The 13,534-nt window shown below is 39.2% G+C and overlaps 1 protein-coding gene across 1 annotated transcript in view; it reads right to left on the reverse strand.

Annotated features, from left to right (window-relative positions):
* The window catches only part of MYPN (myopalladin), a 62,176-nt gene that overhangs the window by 18,246 nt on the left and 30,396 nt on the right, over positions 1-13,534 (reverse strand). The window contains exons 9-12 of the mRNA XM_068416697.1: positions 13,053-13,169; positions 11,953-12,322; positions 9,891-10,475; positions 7,414-7,561 (exon numbers count right to left, since the gene is read on the reverse strand). Of these exons, the coding sequence (XP_068272798.1) occupies positions 7,414-7,561; positions 9,891-10,475; positions 11,953-12,322; positions 13,053-13,169 (1,220 nt within the window). The remainder of the gene's footprint in view (positions 1-7,413; positions 7,562-9,890; positions 10,476-11,952; positions 12,323-13,052; positions 13,170-13,534) is intronic.

A 13,534-nucleotide genomic window follows, 5' to 3' on the forward strand; every position in this document is an offset into this window, starting at 1 on the left:
TGTGACTCTGGATGTATGTGCACACCCAGAGAAAGGTATAAAATAAAAGTAGCAGTTTGTCAGAACAAAAGCATATTGCTGCACTATCAACGCTGGGCTGTCATTACTGACAGCTGCTTCTCTGCCCATGGAAGCCACAAGAGTCCTTGTGTTTCCATGCTAACGCAACAGTCTCTGGCTAGGAACTGTGCAGGCTGACTGCATGGGTTTGGGCTGGTCATTTTAAGGAGTTATATTCAAAAAAACATTTTAAATTAGAAAATATTGAAGTTAGGGTTCCCACAGCCCCAAAGTGTTGCCTGTGTGTTGTGCTCATACTTCAGTCTTTGTATTTCTAAATGTGTTGTTTAGTGTGCATATAGATGCTTGTATAAATTTACACACGAGCCAACAAGACTAACTTAACATTGCTGTGAAAATTTTAAGGCCATCATACATACATGAAAGTGTTATATCAAACTTCTTATACAGAACAGGAATCTCTGAAATAAGTGGAAATACACAGTTGTATAGAGGATATAATCTTGGGAGTTTTTTGCTTGTTTGGTAGATTTTCTTCTAGGATTAGCAAGAACAGAAAATAGTTGTTAATACGGCTTTCTGAAGAACTGTTTTTATCACATAAGCCATAAAGCTATTTCTGAATGTGATTACGTGAGTGGAGTAGGGCAAAGATTTTGTGGTTGTGGCTCAGACAAGTATTTCGTAAAGCGTCACACAAAGATTAAGTCAGCTGATGAGTGGGTACAATGTTAAAACTAGGGTGCAGTTCAGCATACTGAGGAGACTAAGGGAAAGAGTATAAAGGTTCGGGCTCTGGTTTTGGGTCAAAAATGTAGTTGCTTTTTGGCAACTTTCCTGGAATGTGAAATTTTTACAGACAGGAATTCACACACTTGTTTAATGTAGTAGCCAGATGTTTTAAATTATGTTATCTCCCAGCTAGAAAACAGTAAAATTCAAGCTCCTGTCTGGAGGTCTAAATGTTCTGTACAAATTAGAATATATATAATACTTATATGTATTATAACTGTATATAATTATATTAATATATGCCGAGTAGACTGCAACTTTTGAGACCTGGATATTTCACTTATGTGCATTAGCAAAAGGGGAGTAGGCAGTGGTGGGTGCTTTAATATTGGCAGGGTGTAAGTAGAAGGGTAAAAGACTCTTAAAACTGGCCAGAGCAAAGCCAGAAAATGTGCTGGTGAATATGTGTCTTGAGCAGTTCTGTACCATTTTTCTCTAGTCTGTAGTAGCACCTTGTAAATGAGCTGTGCAGCATTATTGCCACAGAGATGTGTAGCGTGCTCAATATATGATTTGACAATGTAGCTGAACCAGTTTAGATGCCAGCTTGTGCTAGCAGCAGCATTCCCTTGCTGCCCTCTCTGCTCATATCCATATGCTCCCACACGTCCCTCCTGCCATCACTGGCGGTCATCTGATCCCACAGTGAATTGTTCTGAAGGACTGAGCTAGAAGGAAGTTAACTCAAAAGGAGAAAAAAAAAAAGTCAGACAAACACTAGTGGGAATTTGGGGCAGTGGAGAGGTGAAATGCAACTTCTCTTCTGGGGAGCTGCTAGCCTTTGCACTGCCCTGACAATATTGGTGTAGGGTGCTGCTGGATGGTTGTAATTTGACCAGTATGGCAAACAAAGTCTTCTCTCAATGCAAGTCTTGTTGAAGGTACAGATTCACATAATTTTGTCTCTGCAATCAATTTGTTTGGCCCCATCACCATCATTTTTTGAGCACCTGACAGCAAGGCAACCTTCAGGGCAGGGCTATTACCTGCATTTTACAAGGCCTAAAGAAGCAGAGGGACCTGTTAAGGTAACAGAAAGTCTGTGACAGAGCAGGTAGTTGGATCATGTTCTCCTAGAGTCAAGTAATGTAGCTCCTGGGCCATTCTGCTACCTGCGAACCTTTTTTGGCAAAAAGAGGAATTGCATAGACTGTAGTAATTCCTGTAAATTTTTAAGCACCTTTGTGTGTGAATATGAGTTCTAAAATCTTGGATCTGTTGAAGTTAAAACCCATCTTGCTGTTGACTTGAGCAAGATTCAGATCTTAGTGAAAATACATGCTTACAGTTAGTAGAAGCTTGTAGCATCAAAGTATTCTGATGTTAGCATAGTAACCCATGGAAATTACCACAAATAGAAAGGCTACGAGAACTTTATTTGAATGTTGATTCTCATATACTGTATAAAGACATAATTCTGTTTGCTACTAAGCGCCAACTCCAGACAAATTTCCCAATTTAATCCCAGTTTTGTAACTTTTACTAGATATTGGCTTTTTGGCAGAGTTATTCTAAATCCAGTTAACAGTTTATCTAAGAAACTGGCATATATTGCATCTCAGTGTCTGTTTCCAGGCTCCTTGGCTTCAACGTCTAATCTATGCTACTCTGACTGAAATCTTCTGTTTAGTTTGGATTCTCTCTCCCCCCTCCCACCCTTTCAGCAGTGGGAATCAAAAAACAACAGATCCAATGTGCATGCTTTTCTTCACTCATCATGTCCCATGGAGAGTTATCACTGAAGTGACTCATTTCTTGCAGTTGGGCCCTCTCAGGTGGCACAAGACATGATTATCATGCTATCCAAATGTAAACACAAACCCTTGAAGCATCTAGCAAGTCACCTCTGGTACACGGCTAGACAATATTCAAAATATAGTTCAGCTCAAAGTGATAGAGCAAGAGCAAAATAGAAGAGAAAGCAAATAAGGTTTGCATCTCCAACTCCCACAGACATCAGCTGGAGTGAGCAGCTTAGGAGCGTGTATGAAACCACGAGGAGCTCAAGTTCCCTTTCCTAGGTGAAGAATTCTGCAAGCCAGGATCCTTACTAGGAAAACCTGCATGTATTTTGTTGTTGATTATGTCTAGAACTTGAGAACGCAACCACTTGGGTTGTTCAACTATTCATTCCCACGATTATTGGGAGTTTATACCTATTAATGTCAAGAACTGGTAATTTGTCTTGGTCAGGTTCTTAAATCTCTCCTTATTTCTAGTACAGAGGAAGCAAGCTTCCATGAGGACTCCTTGGGGTTTAATTCCCATCCTTAGTCCAAAACTGCCTACGTTTGCTGACCTTTGGAAGATAATGTGAAGCTTGTTTTTGAGCAAGATTTTTGGAGTGATTGAATTAAGTGTAATTCTTGTGCTCCGGGGAACAGAGCTCTTGGTAATTCTTGTGACCTTTCTGAGGCTGACTGCTTAGTCTGGGAACTGCGAGGAGACGCTTCTGTTTGAGCAGTGTTGAGGTGTTAGTGGTGATGTGGCCTGTGTGATGAGTTGGGTTCTGCATATGGCTTCACAGGCCATGGTTTTTAGTAATCTAAAAGCCTTTGGACAAACCCTGCATCTCTTCTGCTCTGAAATTTCTTATAAAGTGTTCCCTAGCAAAAGTAAAGAATATTCATGTGAGGGCTATGCATCATTTTCTGAACAGCTGTAGCTTTACTCTTTGTCCTAAAAATAAGGCAGTGACCATGCTGCTGTCTGGGTTTTACGTAAGACACAACCAACCAGCACAGCCACATGATATTCTTCATAGTAAAAGACACAGATATGAGGGCACAGTTTGTAGTTCTTGTAACCAAAAGGTATAAACCAGGCCCAGGTACTTAACTCACCTTTCCTTTATCACTGCACAGTTAATTCCTTTATTACTGTACAGGATTTTGAGGTTTAATTACCTCATGTTCCTATTTTATATTATTTGTATAGCAAAGTTTTGAGGAGATAATACCATTAATTTCTAAGTTTTGCCTGTAAAGCTGAATTTCCTCTGTTTGTAGTCCCATTGGTGAAGCCTGTAAATGTTTTCAAGTATCAGGTTAAAAGAATCAGTTTGCATTACACATTTTTATTTCTTTCCATTTGCCAAATTCTCTGCCTGCTCTTTTCTCCCCACACTTCTTTTTGTTTCTACATGACGTATTCTAACTGATCATTAGCAAGATATTTTACTTGTAAGGAAGATAAAAGGCCCAACGGACTAGACTGGCAGATTTTGGGAAGAGGAGGTAACGCTGGCTGTGCTCTCCTTTCATCAAATGGCGCAGTAGCCCAGACGCTCACTCAGGTTATGAGACTTGGATGCTTTGTCTCACAGGATTTCAACCTCAGTCTCCAAGAGGAAGCTCTGAGGTCCATGCTAATAAAACATTATGGGGGTGGAGATGAGCAGACAGGGAAGTTCTTTGTCCTTCTTGTCCTCTTTCACTTTGCAGAAATACTGAAACATCCACTACAGCAACGACAAGAATCCAGGTGTTTGTCCTAGTTCCTAGGCAGGAGAGTGATTCTCTTTCTCTCTGCCTGTCTCTCTCAGTCTGTCTCTATTTCTTTTCTCCAGCACAAACTGGAAGAAGGGATTCCATCAGCTTCCTCAAAGAACCCTAACCATTAAGTTGAAATGCTCTCGGAAATGTTGTGCTAAAGGAGGGCCTGTTTGACACTGCCTGAAAATCTTTATTTTTATTCATTGAGCTGGAGAAGGTGAGACTCTGGTCTCCTGTTAAGGGAGCTGTTCTGAAAGGTGAAATTTCCAGATTTTTATCCTGCTCATACAGAATGATTAATTAGTTGTGCAACCTGGGACAGCACCACCAGTACACGTACCCACTGGCAAGGAGTCAGGCTGTCCTGGAGTTAAGAGTTACGAATTTGACTGTCTTCAGGACAAGGAAGAAACTGAGTTAAGTCTCCTATATCCTGAGATTTGTCCCAACCCCTTCCCGCAACTGCACAAACCTAATCCTCATTTAGTGTATGTTCTGTTTGAAAGAACTGAGCAAACCTGACTGAAGACATTCAGAGAGCTGAACCTCTTTTTATTTCAACACTCCTAATTGTGATGAAATTTTGCCTGGCAATATAGCATAGTACCACCTGCATAAATGACAGGTATGGTGTTTTCTTCTGGTAAAAATGACAGCTTGTTATTGCATGTACTTGATCAAAGTTTCAGCTAGAATATTAGCAAAATCATATTTGTCTTTCTGTCAGCACTGTGTGATTATCATAGCTGTAGAAGACCAGAGGCTAATCTGTTCTGTCTCATGCAACATCAGCAAAATTGCCAACTACGTTCCAGTTCTGGATTTCTTTATTGTTGTTGATGAATGATGTACTGGATGAAACAGGAGGAGTACATCTGGATTATCAGATACCATGCTGAGCGCATAATGCTGACACTTAGGAAAATCTTGACTTGTAAGCTTAACACTTTTCATATGGAAGCCAATGACAGATAATAAATAGAGCACCAGGATGTAAATCACTCATGTTCATTATTGCACTTTATATAGTAATATAAGGCAATACCAGTACTTTAAGACACAGACTTGTCATCTGCAGCTTTCATTCTGGGTGATCCTTACGTGCTCAGCAAATATTGTGAGACCAAATACTGCTATTAAAATACGGGGTTACAGTGCTGTTTTCTAAATAAAAATATGCTATAGGACACGTTTTATGAGAAGGAATTTTTAAAATAGCACGTAGAAAAGACAAGGAAGCCAACACTTTAAGATTCTTATTGGATGCTGTACTCCGTTCATTATGCAGTGATCTCTCATACAGAGGAGAGCTGCATTTGTATTTATGAGAAAGTGAATAAGAAGCCCTTTCCCACTGCTATAATAATCAATTTAATGCACATGTGCTATATGTGGGATGAAAATGTCTCCTCCTTAATTCTGTGTTAACTACAAGAGGAAAAAAGAGGACAAAATCTATGGGCGTGAATCCAGCACTCCAGCATACCATTCTCATGATGTTGATTGTTCTATGAATGGCAAAGCAATAGGAATTTTGGAAAACACTATGCATCCCCTTGTCTCCTTAAATAATCACTGCAGTCAGTCTGAGCAGTCATTTTCCTGGATGTGGAAGAATAAAATCAGAAGTGATTAAATGTGGGAACTGAGGGGAAAATGAGGGAACTTTTATTGAGCAATCCTAAAATGTTTGTTTTCTAGTTCATTACCATTGGCATTCTAATTACCATAACAATTAGAGATGTGCCAGCTTTGAAGTGTTTTGGGGATTTGGGAATCGAGATTTTGATTTAGTCTCATACAGAATAGCAAATAAGAGTATAAATAACTTTTGCTGTCAGCAGATAACTTTGACACCAGTCGTGATCATTGTTTCTAAAGGGGTTATCATGCAGTTACCTCGAAAGACTGATTGGTATTTCACAGTAGCTCTCTAAATAATTTGTCTTACTACCATAGCAAGTCCAAATTGTAACACTTGTGATTCATCTGCAAAACATACTGCTTGCCAGTTGTTTTACTCAAAGTGCTTTGGCAGCGTGGTCTGTCAGAAAGAAAGGTCAGCAGCAAAATGAAAAAAACAGGGATTACACTGCAGTTGTCCACAGAGGGTAATTTACTCCAGAGACTCCATGGCTCTTTGCTTATCTTTGCATGTTCTCTGTCAGAAGAGCTAACAGATGTTCTGAAAAGTTCCCTTGTTGATGAGAGATCAGGGTAAACCGTTATTTGCTGCTTTAGGCCTGAGCTGTCGGGACAGCTATGGGAGGGCTCTATGGCCAAGGTGAGAGCAGCATCATCGCCTACAGGCAGAACAGCTATCTAGCAGTCCTTAGTGTGTCCTACTGTTACTCAAGGGTGGTTGAACCTGATTTACAGTGATTTCAGCCTCAAAATAATATTTCATTTTTTATTTCTTCTTTAAGTTGATAGGCACTGCCCAGATCTGGTGAATTTATTGATTCCAATTAAGAATGAACTGATATTTAGTTCCCTGAACTTTGTAAAACACTTGCTATTTTGCTAAACCCTAATAGTGCTAGGCCTAAAGTTCGATGTATGCCAGTAACAGCTACCAAAACTTTAAGTTCCTAAGAAGTCCCTGTCAATTCATATAAATTGGGAGATTTGGAAAAATAGGTTTAATGCTAAAAATCAAATACCACATTTTACTTCAACTAAAGTAAAAACAGAAACCTTTTCTTACACAGTTTGATTACTTTACTCCTTAATTTGTGTTAAAAAATATACAGTGTATGAATGTGTATGTGTGCAATGAGTTGAGCAACTTGTAAAGTGAAAAAATGAAATCCAATCTACAGAAGCTTCCATGAAAATAAAAAAGTTTTACATTCCTACCAGTCTCTAATGGAGATGATTAGAAATTAAAAATGCTACTCAGTCACAGAGTAAGCCCTCCACAGCTGCATCGCCTCATACTTCTTATTTAAAGCTCATTTGCTATTCCAAACCAGTACTTACCACAAAAGCTCACTCTGCAAAGTAGCGTAGCAGCTCAACCACACAAACACCTTTTGTTCCACAAGGCTTAATACATGCCTTGTTCATGAGTGAAATTTATTTTAATAGCACTCGATTTTCTTACCTGCTGACTACTTTGTTGATTAGCATCCTCTCTGAAATGCAGTTTTCTTTCCAAGTCCTTTACAAGTGCAGCTTTATTTTCCCGAATAGCATCATCTGTTGCTAACGGCAGAGGCTTCAGATTTTTCTTTGTTAATCCCTGGGTCGGGCTATTAAAAGAAAATTCTGATACTAACATACAGCAAACAGTATATTTTTTTGTCACCTGTGTGATATGATATGTTACACTTCAGCTGGCTGGCGGAACCTGTTATGTATTTATGTAGAAGCCAAAGCACAACATGGCATTTGATTTTTTTGGTACTATTTTAATGGTGCATCCCATTCCCATGCCAGTAGGAATTAAGGACACGCATCTTAAAGAGAATAAGCATTCTAATACTATAATAAGCATCTAGATTCCATTTATATTTGTCCTGGCATAATGATGTCACAATGAATGGTAAAGAAATGTGTCTAGGTATTACTGTAAGTATACAATTTGTACATTTTACTGTATCAGGCAATAATTTAGAAGCTAATACAATTTCTCATTGATCTTTATCTCACATCTTCATTAATCATGTATTCTTTCCATGAACTTTTACTTCTTTCATTGCTCTCACCCTTTTGTGACACCTAACATCAACAGTTCTTTTTATTTTTGTTTTATAGATGTAGTCTGTTTTATTTTAATAAGGTTTGAAAATAGTTACATTCTTAAATAAGACTGTCGGGACACTGTGAGAGTGCACTGCTGAAGCACAGCAGCCGCACACTACTAGAGAGTGTGCAACGTTCTAGTAGTTTACCAGGAATTGGGACCTTAATAACAGGGGGTCTAGGTACAAGGCATAACTGGTGATTGCTGTGCAAGATACCTTCCTTTTGTTGTTCTGCAGACATGGTGATTCTCACCGCTTTTGTCACCAGGGTTATTATAACTGATAATGCCAAAAAAGGAAGCTGAAACTTCAATAGCTATTAACAGATTAGCACAGATATTGTTCGGGTTTCTTCCTGACCTTTTGTGCTCTCGCTTTGACTTTCTCCCTTGTAGAGATCTAGATTTGAATCTCACACGATGAGCTCTAGTTATGTGGGTATTCAGCTCTGGGCTGGGACCCAGGAAAGGTGACACGAAGAAAACAATATTTAAATACTCTACCTGGTAGGCATATTGTAAGGATTTCTTTGGTAAAGCCTCTACAAAAGTTAGAAAAAGTAAAGCACTTTGCAAGGGTTAAGTGTCATTAATGCAAAGAGAAGAGTGCTTGAGCGCTTGGGCACCAGCTCTGAAGGGGAGGAAGGGGAGCAGGTGAGTAGTTGCAGTTGATTTTTGCTTGCTGTTGCAATGTTGTGAAAGCAGGCTGAAGCCTTGAGTTGGGTATAGTTAAAACCTTCACTGTGACCCTTATAACTTTATTATATATACCTGCTGTGATGCCAGGGCCGTGAAGGCCTCCAGGCATGTGCCACAGGGTGACTGCGATTGTGTGGCTGTGCTGGGCAATTAGGAAGTCTGGGAGTAGGCGTGCAAGTATGGTTTGAAGGCAGGATTCCTTGGCGCACAGAGTGGTTAATATTATATATACAGGGACACTTTTTTCTGTTAGAATTACAGATTGGTTGATGTATCAGATAGTTAGGAGATTGTGATTTACAGATGGCTATCGCTACCTTGAAGTGTACCATCAGTAAAAGGGGGAAATATTCCTTACTTTCTGCAGAATTTGGATTTCTGTGCAGAATTTGTATCAATCTACTGGTGCTAGCCATACTCACACAGGGTTCACATGGTCCACAAAAGGAATACGAATTTCAACTCTGCTAGTAAAGAGGGAACTCTTAAGATCACAACCTTTCTGGTACATCATCATCCTTATTTAGTTGTATGATGGTAGCCATTTTGTCACAGAAATCATGCTGGCTGTCAATTAAAATATTTATGTGCAAACCATTACCTCTCCTGAGATTTTCTGAGGGACTTTAAATATAGAAAGCATTGCAACCAAAAAAATACCTTTACATAACTGATTTCTTAGATTTACCTGGACTAAGAAATAATTTATATTAACAGGTACCTTTTAAAACTTTGCTTGTTGCTTACAATAGGTAAGAATGTTTTATAGCCCATATAGGCAAATGGTCTTAGAGTGACTTATCCTGCAAACTCATGAAATCTCTTTTCTCCCACAATACAGTCTTATGAATCTCTGAGCCCCCAAATTCTTGCATATATCTGTTTATAAACTCCCATTTATCTATCTTGAATTTATCTTACCCTTTATGTATCTTATTATAGAAGCTATTCTCTCTTCCTTTCTTAACTGAATGAAAAGCTTAGATGAAATGACCAGAATATATGAATAACTCGCTTTTCTGTTTTATGAATGACTTGCATTTCAGTAAACTCCCCACTGAACCCTTGAACAGAAATGCATCTTCGTTTCCTTTATGAATATTTCTTGTCCCTGCTTATGGATTTATGCTACTTACGTGGCTGGTGTACTTCTGGGCAGTCCCATAGCATTGGTTGATGGCACAGTAGGAAGTGAAGGAAGAACAGCACTGAGGAAAGCTACTGGATTCTGAATCCGTCCAGTTGGGGAGAGAGGAGCAGGAGTCACACTCTGAGTCTGAAACTGTTTTACACTAGATATAGAAAGTGTTAGTGGAGGCACCATGGATTCTTTCGGGCTTGATAGAGACTGTTCACTTTTGCTGGTAAACCCTCCTGAAGACCTTGATTGGGCAGGTGGAGGATTTCCTGTGAAATTTTCCTTGTTATTTGTTCTTTGAGTTCCTTGAGGGACGTTGCTGAATATTATAACTGAGGAGCTAGAAGAGGAGCTGGTAGGTGGTGTGGTTTGCGATGGCAGGAACTGCTTAGGCCGGGTATAGCCGAATGCTTGCGAAGCAGAGGCTTTGCTTTGTTTGTACATCGTTGAGGTGGACTGTTGATGGAGTGAAGTAGCAGAATTCAATAAAGCTGTACTGAATGACAATTCTCTTGTAGATGTCTGATGCACCTGCTGTTCAAGCAAGACCTGGTTCTGGAGCTGTTTTAACTGGGTCTGATCACTGCATATAAAACAAAGATGAGCAAAATTGGTCGTGAGTCCTGAATGTGCTAGAGAAAAACTCTATGTCCTGTGATACAGTAAGAGGTAGGGGAAACTGCTATGCTCTAACATTATAAGAAGAGCATAATATTAGTTTGCTACTAAAATAAACTTTTACTTTCTCTCCCCTTCTTTGCCAGACACATAAAAGCTTTTTGCCTGAAAATTATGACTGAAGATTATTCTTACGTTTTAACACATGAAATAATATAAATATAAATCTTACTTGAAGGTATTCCAGGGATAGCATTGTCAAATTCTGCTCTGTGTCACCTTAGTACCTCTCTGCTTGTGTAACTAAGAGGAGGATTTGGTTTATTGCGTTTTAAATGAGTGTTTTTAAGCCAGATTGCAGTTATTTAGCTTCTGTTAAAGTGGGTCCTGAAACCAGCATTTTGGCTAATAAAACTTTGTAATAATCCACCAACAGAGATATTACCAATGTAGTTTAGGTGGTGTTGACATTTGGTGACAGGGAGGAATGCATCATTCAGAGAGGACTTGCATTTCATGCAATTGTTGTTTCCTAGATGCTATCTACTGTATATGTCTTCAGGGCTTTTCTACTTTGCAATTAAAGAAAATTATTTGGCCTTGTCAAGTGGTTTATTTAGGTTTTATGTATATGGAAATACAGCATATGGAAAACAGGCTAACTTTTCCCCTTCCAAAACCAAAAAGGACATAGAGGATATGGAAAATAATAATGTAATAAATTGTTGAGTATTGAATAACTATTGCTAAAAAGTGAAAAATGTAGAAGTAGAGACCAACCACAACTTGTACTGACAAACCAAATACATTAAGTCAACAAAACTTCTTTTTATTTAAAAAATACTGTTTCTATAATGTACTAAACAAAGATCACATTAAAGGTAGATAAAGTTAGCAATTTCAAGCTTTCAAAAAGCAGAATGTTAGAGAGTTAGAAGTTGGGCAGTCCTGATTTTCTGTCCTTCATCTATACATCTGCATTATAATGCACTCCTTTGTTACAGGTTTTTTGGGGGGTGAGGATGGAGGGTGAGAGAAATTCTGCTCTATGCAAGCATTGGGCAACTTAAATACAAAATTGCATACTCAGAATTGAGTGAGATATATTTGAAGAACCTGCTTTTATTTTGCCTGCATAAAAGCAGTGTTGTTCACCTTCTGTTTGCAGCAGAAAACATTGTGGAATTAAATAAAATTCCAAAGGGAAAACATTTTCCCTTTAAATTTGGAGAACGCTTTTCCCAAGAGGGATATACAGAAAAGATATCTAGCTCTGTAGAGTATGTTTTCTAAGAGTATGGTTAATTAGGCAAGCACTATGTGATAGTGACAATCTCTTTGTTTGGTGTTTGAGTTTTTTGCTCTAGTGCGGTAGTGTCCTGGTCTATGAATACTAAATAATATCAGTGATGGTCCTGAGACTTCGAATCCCTTTTACTTACAGCTTTGGTTTAGCCAGTACTGGGGGGGGTTCCTTGGATGGCGATGTTGGCTCTGGTATTTTCGTTGGCTGCCCATTTATCCTCTCTTGGAAATTGTTGGGTCTGATGTGGTTGGTAGCGCCACGTCCATCCTCTGGTGATGATTCACTTCCTTTATCATCTTCAGGCAGCTTGAAGTGCACACGAAGACCTATCTTGGAACTCGATCTGGGTTCATTGTGGTTCACAAGAACACCTTCAAGTTTAGGTTTGGGGGTTTGATTTACTACACGATGGGAAGGAGTATGTGGGGGAGGTTGATGTTCAGCAGCAATTGAGTTGATGGAGCTCATTGTGTGAAGGGTAGCAGCATTACTACTGTCTTCGGATGCTGAAATAGCAAATATCAAACTTTTGGTGATCTGTCTATACCATAAATTACAGTGAAATGGAATCACAGAAGTTACAGTTGGAAAAAACTCATGCTGATGTCTTTCCAGCTGTTGGACTGAGTTGTTTGACCTCATTTGTTTAACAACAAATTCCCTTAACAAAGGAATATTGTAAAGGTGGGGGGAAAAGAGACACAGTTCTAGTTTGGAAGATCCAGCAATGGTCTTTCTGTGAAGACCTGTGACCTTCCATGTCCCCTGTGAATTCCACCAGCATCTTTGAAATACAAACTTTCTTTTCAGAGAATTCTCTAACTTTGTAATTATGAAGAACACGGCCAGAACTGGAGCTGAGTTGGAGTCAACAGCACACTGTGCTTTTATGTACTGTACTTTCTCACCTAACTGCTCAGTGCCTTGGCAGCATAAATCGTGTATGAAAGAATCTGTTTTGAGGCTCTGCACCAAAGGGTTATTGAAACAGCAAACTAGGCAGTCCATAGAGATTCCAAAAATGGCTATTGCCCAGATCTTGAGGTCAGCAAGAGTTGTGTTTTCAGAAGGGCTGTGTGGGATTCATTCCCTAATGTTCCTTGTTCCCTCACGTTTCTAACTGGGGAAGGGCACTTTGAAAAGTCTGTATGTTCGATAAGTGGCTTGGACTGTACAGTGCAACAGCCTGCTCTGCTTGTATTTACTAGCAAGTGAAGGACTAAAACAAACTCTTACCTTTGACAGTTAGATGAGCTATACTAGATACTGTGCCATATTTATTGCTTGCAGTACAGGTGAAACTGCCAGAATCTTCTGAAAATACTTCGGCAATAACGAGGGTACAAATTTCCTCTGCAAAGCATCAGAGCAGTGTTATTACTTGAAGGGAACATGCATTGAACAAACACACAAAGCCTTGACTACCCTTGGGGGCATTTCCTTGAGGTTTTCCACCTTGCTCAGTTTGATTTTAGTTTCACCAGTATTATCAATTTTGGCAGCCTTTGTGTGCAGCAGCTGTTACCAGCATTGTCTGCAGCAACTGGTACTCTCTGTGCTCCAGCATGCCCAGCGAAAGTGAAGAACAGGTGTCACCAGTGTTTGGAAAACATTAGAAAATGTTTTCCTAACCACATGAAGTACAGACTTTCTCTCTGAAGAACTTAAAATTTAATTTGGAGAAATACAGTGTGCTCTATACTCACAAGTCACTAAAA

Source organism: Nyctibius grandis, chromosome 20, assembly GCF_013368605.1.
Source record: "Nyctibius grandis isolate bNycGra1 chromosome 20, bNycGra1.pri, whole genome shotgun sequence".
NCBI lineage: Eukaryota > Metazoa > Chordata > Aves > Nyctibiiformes > Nyctibiidae > Nyctibius > Nyctibius grandis.